Source organism: Zea mays, chromosome 6 (genome assembly GCF_902167145.1).
Source record: "Zea mays cultivar B73 chromosome 6, Zm-B73-REFERENCE-NAM-5.0, whole genome shotgun sequence".
NCBI lineage: Eukaryota > Viridiplantae > Streptophyta > Magnoliopsida > Poales > Poaceae > Zea > Zea mays.
In genome coordinates, this window is record NC_050101.1 from 125,974,325 (window position 1) to 125,982,109 (window position 7,785).

Sequence of the window (7,785 nt, forward strand, 5' to 3'; positions counted from 1 at the left end):
ATTATATAAATAAAAATAAGGATTTCAGTAAAAAACATTCCACCAACTTTCAATTAGATTCATATATTGCTATCTTTTAATCAAAAAATTTCGATATTTATACATGAAAAATATGATTTATTCTTAAAAATACGTATAATATATAGAAAAATTGTTAAAAAGTATATAGATATAGAGAGTAATTTGTATCTAAATGATTCTCCTAATTAAACTGTTGTAGTGTGAAAAGTTTAAGATATAAAAAAATGTTAAGAAAGCCGGAGCCGCGCGGAAAACTTTAAACCGACAAGGTCGCGGCAACGCGGGATGGAGGCGTTTGAAAAGTTGTGGATCCGCTGTGGCGGGCGCCAAATTACCCAACGGCCTCGCGTGAATTCTCTCCTCGAGTCCCCGTCCAGCTCCGCAGATCTACAGGGACGAAAGGACAGTCGAAAAAAAAATCACTTCAGGTAAGGGCGAAGAAGAGCATTCCCTCTCCCGGTCTCCCCATCTCCCGAACCGCGTGAGCCAAACCCTCCCAGCTCGCGCGCCCTCGATGGATGCCTCCGCCGCCACCCCCGCCCCCGGGCCTTCCTTCTCTGGCGCCGAGTCCTCCGCGGCCGCCGCCCAGCCGCCGGCGGAGGCTCCGCAGTTGCGCGTCCACGGCGCCGGCAGCGGCAGCGGCGTCGCGCGAGCCTGCCGCCACCACGCGTACAGCCGCAAGCAGAAGTCGCTCGGCCTTCTCTGCTCCAAGTAAGGCCAGTTCTCGCTTCTCACGCCCTCGGTTTCGCCCGGGATGCTCGCGGTGTGCGGTCCCTTGAGCCCTTGACCTTTGGTATCATCCCTTCCTTCTTGAAGCTTCGTGGCGCTGTACGACCGGGAGGACGTGGAGGTGATTGGGCTGGACGACGCGGCCAAGCGTCTCGGCGTCGAGCGACGCCGGATCTACGACATAGTCAACGTTCTCGAGAGCGTCGGGGTGAGCCGTCCTTGGAATGCGATTTCGCGTTCTTATGTTTTCGAACTGTGATGTGCTATCCTGCTTTAACAATTCCTGGGTGTTGGGGGACCTCTTGCAGATTCTTGTGCGGAGGGCCAAGAATCGGTATACATGGCTCGGATTCGGGGGAGTCCCTGCTGCGCTGAAAGAACTCAAGGTCTGAATTAGATCCTGCAGTTCTGAATCCCACCCATCTTAGCTACCATTACTAATCTCGTTATCCACAATTTCTCCCTCTTTTGTCAATCGTGTTTGGTCTGATTAGGAGAGGGCGCTAAGGAAGATGTCCGGATCACCGGTGTTACTGTCAATGGAGGACTCCTCTACTGCCAACGTTAGTTTTCTTCAACTGGATTTGCTTGAAATTGGTCTTGTTACAAAATACCTGCTGTTGGTGTATCAATTTCTTTGGGGTTTGTGATTGCAAAGTTATCAGATGATGAGGATGATGAAAAATTGGGCGATGCTGATGAAGATGCTGAGAGCGAGAAGCTCAGCCAACCTGTTGACAATACGTCTGATAAGCCTGACGCACCCAGCTGCCGCCTTAGATCTGGTATAGAGGTTTAGTTCTTTTCTTGTTTTACATAGAGCCTTCTATCTTTTATGTTGTGTGCTCACTTAGAGTTTTGGTGTTGTATACATAGATCATCGGAAGGAGAAGTCCCTTGGGCTCCTCACTCAGAATTTTGTCAAGCTCTTCCTCAACATGGAGGTGAGAGGACTGAAATCACCCTGTATGGTTTGGGTTATTTCCCTTTCGCACTTAACTGTAATGAGGCTTGTATTTCGTACAGGTTGGGACAATCTCACTTGACGAAGCTGCAAGGCTTCTCCTTGGAGAGGGACATGCAGACAGCAACATGAGAAGTTAGTACATGCATTCCTTTTGTTTAATTCCATGCTTATGCCAAATATTTTTCATATCCAAATAGAATTTGCACTGATTCTAATATGCAAAGCAGCCAAAGTTCGTCGATTGTATGACATTGCCAATGTGCTGTCTTCTTTGAACCTCATTGAGAAGGTAGGTTCTCGACTGCATACCATTTCAAATGAATGGAATGATATTTCTGGCTGGTGGCTGCTGAAGTTTCTTGTAACGTTTGTTTCAGACGCAGCAAGCAGACACAAGAAAACCTGCATTCCGGTGGCTAGGCCAGGCAAAGCGAAAGCAAGATAACAATGTCATGGTTTCTGTACCTCCATCGATGAAGGCAATGCCCAATAAGAGAGCATTTGGTACTGATCTTACAAACATTGACAATAAGCGAGGCAAGTTAGACTCAGCAGCGGAGAACAAAGTCAAGCTCATGCAGGGTGCTGGTAACATAGTGAAGACTTTTGAGAGGCAGCTGGTGCAAGGGAAAAGGAGTGACTTTGTTTATGGGCCCTTCCACCCTGCTGGTGCAAAGAAACACGAAACTGATGATCAAACTGTTAAGCAGCAGGAGAGGAAGAACATTCAGGACTGGGAAAACCTTGCTGTGTCCTTCCGTCCACAATATCAGAATCAAGGTGAGCTTAACATTTTCATTTGCATAAGTGCAGTGTTGAATTCTTTTTTCAAAGAAACAAATTTGCATTACCAAAACACCGTTTGTTCTCTTTTAATTTCATGCAATTAACTTGTCAAGCACTTCTGTTTGCAGCAACTATGAATTCTTAGGTGCTAGATTTTTTAGAGGTTCATAGTATTGTCATAAATGCCAAGCTTTAGCTTCACCTCTTCTGATACTTAATCAGTATATAAACAAGCAGCCGTGTACTTGACATGGCTTGTGTTACAATGTTTAAAAACCTATTTCCATGTCTAGAAGTCATATGGGTGTTAGATTTTTTTTAAAAAGGAAAACATGGATGGTTGTATTTTTCGATTCATTTAAGAAAAGACGATCAATTTTTTTTACCTAAATTCCAAAATCTGAACTCGTAATGAAATAAACATATTTACATATATATGCTATAGAAACTCATTCGTAAATCAGTAAAGATCCAATATTACATGTTATTACCATAGATTTTAATAATCCAATTATGCAGAGTTTATTTTTTGTCTGTTTGATCCCTGTTTGAATCCAGTATTTCTGTTAGACTACTATGGAGAGTTGTTTCTTTTGTTAGTTGACTGGATTGAATTTACACAAAGTTTATTGTTGCTGCAGCACTGAATGATCTTTTTGGTCATTATGTGGAAGCATGGAAATCATGGTACGTGGATCTTACCCAGGAAACGGCATCATGAAGCAGAATGTTGGCAGGTCAGTTGTAACTTGTAAGCCGTTTCCAGTAGTTAGATCAACTGAGTTGTTGATGCTTGCTTAGGGAACCACCCTGTACAAGATGGAATAAAAACACGAAGGCAATTTTGTCTTTCGACTGTATTTACTCGAATGCTAGAAGTGAGGCCATTTTTTCATAAGGAAAAAAGCAGGGAAAATGGGAAATCGATCGAGTTATCAAATTGTTGCTAGTGGACTATTCTGGAGTCAATCGAGTTGTCACCAAATGTTTACCGTTTCCTCGTCCCTGGTATCCGCTTCGTTGTATATCATACAGCTTTAGTTGTTGGGTACGGTACGAGGAGCACAGCAAGACAAATGAAGGCTACAATCCGTTCTGCTGGTTGTTTATTTTTGCATTACTCTACCAGTTTTGAACTTTTGATGAATTTATCTGGTTTAGTGTAACGTTAAGGTTTAATGATCGTGCGATATATCTTTTAAAATAACTAGTTGAGAGACTAATTTGATCCACTATTTCTTTAGGATCAGAGAAAATATCATAAGCTAGTCATCGACCTTGGTTCATCTAACAAAAACAGAAATCAGTAAATTTTGACGTATTCTGGCGCCTGGGCTGGGATTAGCATCATATCGAGGAGATGCAAGACATGCAGATGCCCAATCAAACTCAGTCATAGTTCACACACTGCAGAAGGAGCGAACTTCACAAGACGGTACCATTACCAGTATCCAAATGACAATTTTATCACTGAAGTGCGGCAAATCCAGATGACAGATGAATATGAACATCAAGCATGGACGATCAAACTCATCCACCATCATACATATACCAAGTCATCACCAAGCGCTCAAAGTACTTTTAGAGGTCATGGATGTCCCCAACATATTGAGTTGCCAGCAAAGTGTAAAATCCCCAGTAGCAAGTAGTAGTAGTAGTATGCCAATCAACATGCTTCACTTAGGGTCAGTGAAGAACTTGTTAACTGCAGGCATGATCTCAGGAGTCTTGTCGTGCACAAAGCTTCTTAGGCCATGCATGGCGTAACGTCTCCCCTCCTCATGGTTCTCAAGCACACCAGCTGCCCTCCCTGCCTTGTTTACCCTGTAAAATTCAAGGCATTCGTGTTGATAGTGTTACAGGATTAATGTATATGTAAACATGGATGCATGTAACTAGGTAAGCACAAACAAACAGCTACAATTGTGACATCCTCGTGTTGTCAAATAGTGGACAATCAGACTGAAGATGTGAACAGCGTGCCTACATGCATATGCCGTTTTAAACTCAGAAAAAAAAATACTGTAATTGGCACCATGCATGTAAACAAACTATTAAGATGTCATGTAAAGAACAGAAGCATATGCATACATTTTATGCTTATAGCCACGAATTAGCACTCCCAAACCTTACACTTCGGTTCCTACAATCTGACCGAACAGCTACAAATGGTCTAGTCGTTTTCAACCTTGCCCAGCAAAAGGAACTAGTTTTCCAACCGGGAAAACTACCAAGACAAATTTCACCTGATGGATACAATACAACTCTGGTTCTGGCAAGTCAACGGCTCAACGCCGAACCATGGTTCAGCCTTTCAGACAAGACAAAGAAATAAAGCGACTACTGAACTAGTGAACTTGAACTACATATAGACTAAAACTTCAACAGCACCCAAACCAAGCAGATCTACCCTGATCCAGCAGGAGCAGCACATTTCTTGCAAGAATAAAACAGGCAGGAGTTAAGAGCACGGAGCGGACCTGACTTCCGGGTTGCCAGTGATGTTCCGGAAGAGCTGAAACCCGCAGATGCCGACGGCCACGCCCGTCGCCGCGAACAGCGGGTACACCTGCGCTGCACCACCATGAGAGAGAGAGAGAGAGAGAGAGAGAGAGAGAGAGAGAGAGAGAGAGAGAGTGCAATCGAAGAGATCGAGGAAGCTGACCTCGGGCCGGACCCAGCGGCTGGCCATCTGAGTCGGAGTCTCTTCGCACTGGGACGCGGCCTCGACGGCGGAGAAGCACGGGGAAAGTGGACAGGCGACGGCAGAGGGGGAGTGGGCGGAGTGGGTGGAGCGGTTTTATCGGCGTGTGCGGTGTGGTCGTTTGGAGCTTCTCGCCCGAAATGACGGTTCTACCCTCGCGTTTCTCTCACTTTTTGTTTCCTTCCGGTTGCCCACTTGGTTTCATAGGAGTACGCCGGAATTATTTTAAGGGCTAGTTTGAAAATTCCATTTTTTCATGTAATTTTTATTTTTCTAAAAAAATAAACTAGTTTAGGAACTCTATTTTCCGTGCAATTCCTATTTTTCTAAAGGAAAATAAACTAATTTCTTAATAATAGTAATTTAGATATATATCAATTAAGTTAATTATGTTTTATGTAAAATATATTTGTATATTATTATTAGTAAGATGCCAGAGATATTTATGTGCTACATTTTACTACAGAGGAGTGAGACAAAGTGTGTCATGTAAGTTACAGAGTAGAAACGAATTCTACTAATACATAAAATCATTTCTCATCCTCCACCCCATGAATTTGAGATAGGCTTATATCTGAACTTTGGAAAGTGGTGGAATGTTAAATTCCAAACTAAATAAGTTACTTTATTGAGTGAATTCCAATTCCTCTGAAATGAAGGGATCCAAACGCCCCGTTAGTAAAATGGAAATCCCTTGGAAAAATGGTATTCCCAAACTAACCCTGAGGAAAGTTTATGATTGCACCTTTCTCTCTAGCCTTATAATTGTGATTTTATTATTTGGTTTTTAAGTTTATGATTTTATCTCTCCATTTTATTATGAAGCTTTATGAGACCCTTGTGCCTTTACATACATTTGACAATGTTAAATCTGATACAAAAGACAAAATGTTCATACAATTTAATTGTAGGGGCAGAGGCTGAACTAGACCTTGTTCGCTGATTACGCCCCTAAGCCAAAACTAATCATGTCTGAACATAGGACCAGGCATGACCGAAGGCTTCGACAAGCACACTTCATCCGGAAGAGCTTTTGATTTCCAAGGCTAACGACAATCGAGTGAGGACGTCTCCATGGGGGGCTCGCTGAGAGCGAAGACCCGCGTCATGCCAATCGAGCGAAGGCTAATGTGTGGTGGGCCAGACTCCCCATTGACGAAGGCTCCAAACGCGGACCACCCCATAGATGGCGTGAGGGGTGCTAAGGTGCCCAACCATCAGACATGAGAGCGTCGGGAGGACGAAGACCTAGGGGAAGCATAGATTCTACAAGGTTGCCAAAGCTTTGTGGGCCGTCCCATTTGGGTCCACCTGTCAATGTACCAATCATGTAGATGTTTTGGTGCGCTCGGCCCTATCACGTTACTGCACTGTAATTACCCTGTCGTACAATATATTCCTAGGATGTAGTTGGTAACCGGGGGTTTGAATGTATTTTAGGCTACCAACCCTTGTTACCCTATAAATACCCCTGTCCTGTAGCTGGACGGGACACGCTTGATAGGACGTTGCAGTTTTTCGACTTAACATTTTGTTGTGCATCGTGCTTCTCACCTCCTCCCGAGTGTTGGGGTCCACCTGTCAGAACCCAACATTTGGCACCATCGTTTATGCTTCAAAGACCAATCCCACGATGCCTCCCAAGAAAATCAACACCATGTCCAAATTACTCCACCACCGATGAAGTCGCGAAGGCAGCCCTCCTTGCCAACGCCAAGAAATCTAAGGTTGCCTTCGCTGACGACATCCCACAACCCTCCACCAAAAATGTCCCTCCATCTACCGCCGAGTTAGAGGGTGAAAACCATCAACCTCCTAACCAGAAACCGCCATCATCCCCAGAGGAAAGCGTCCATACTTTCACCTCAGCGACCTCAAGCGATCCACCTTTCAATCCACAGAGTCACCTCTATGAAGTCAAAACATGGCAAGACTTAACAAGGAACATGACATTGAAAGGGAAATAGGGTTAACCATTTCCTATAATCGATTTTGGTGGTTGACGTACAACACAAACCACATGGACTAACTAGTTTGTCTAGATATCATTTATCTCAGGTGCATAAGATTCAACACAAACCAAGAAAGAAATTCAGTTAGGGACCCAATCAAAAATGGAGCAAGACTTAGAGTGTGCTGATTTCTGGCGCACCGGACAGTGTCCGGTGCCCCAGGCCAGGCACCCTTCGAACATGCCACTCTCGGGAAATCAGAGGCGCGCTCCGCTATAATTCACCGGACTGTTCGGTGAGCCAACGGAGCAACAACTTCCTACGCAGCAACGGTCGTCTGACACGATGAATAATGATGAACAGTGCCACGGCAGAAGTCAGAGCGCAGAAGTCAGAGGTCACCGGACTGTCCGGTGCAGCAAGACGATAAGGCGCTCCAACGGTCAACTGCTCCAAACCCTAACAGACGCGCTGACGTGGCGCGCACCGGACTGTCTGATGCGCCCATCGCCAACAATGGCTAGGAAGTGGCTGGGGGCTACAAATACCCCCAACCACCTCATTTAAAGACATCTAAGCATTTCGAGTTTCTCATTCATTGCAAGAGCAAAGTGCAACACTCCAAG

General features: G+C 44.4%; 2 protein-coding genes across 3 annotated transcripts; one reads left to right on the forward strand and one right to left on the reverse strand.

Moving 5' to 3' along the window:
• Positions 1-408: 408 nt before the first annotated feature.
• Positions 409-4,238, forward strand: LOC103629955 (E2F transcription factor-like E2FE). Of its 2 annotated transcripts, XM_008651054.4 has the most exons (11): positions 409-732; positions 838-958; positions 1,059-1,136; positions 1,245-1,313; positions 1,409-1,535; positions 1,627-1,694; positions 1,777-1,849; positions 1,945-2,006; positions 2,095-2,497; positions 3,145-3,240; positions 3,748-4,238. In XM_008651054.4, exons 1-10 carry the CDS (start codon positions 536-538, stop codon positions 3,222-3,224), a joined length of 1,278 nt encoding a protein of 425 aa, XP_008649276.1. In that variant the 5' UTR covers positions 409-535; the 3' UTR covers positions 3,225-3,240; positions 3,748-4,238. The 2 variants fall into 2 exon arrangements, with proteins under 2 accessions (XP_008649276.1, XP_035816032.1); XM_035960139.1 differs by lacking the exon at positions 3,748-4,238 and having other exon boundaries at positions 1,942-2,006; positions 3,145-3,501.
• LOC100286358 (B12D protein) lies at positions 3,945-5,352 on the reverse strand. The gene is made up of 3 exons (NM_001159245.1): positions 5,169-5,352; positions 4,984-5,072; positions 3,945-4,327 (listed from the first exon to the last, which is right to left on the reverse strand). The coding sequence occupies exons 1-3, from the start codon at positions 5,193-5,195 to the stop codon at positions 4,180-4,182; spliced, it is 264 nt and encodes an 87-aa protein (NP_001152717.1). The 5' UTR covers positions 5,196-5,352; the 3' UTR covers positions 3,945-4,179.
• Between the last annotated feature and the right edge of the window lie 2,433 nt (positions 5,353-7,785).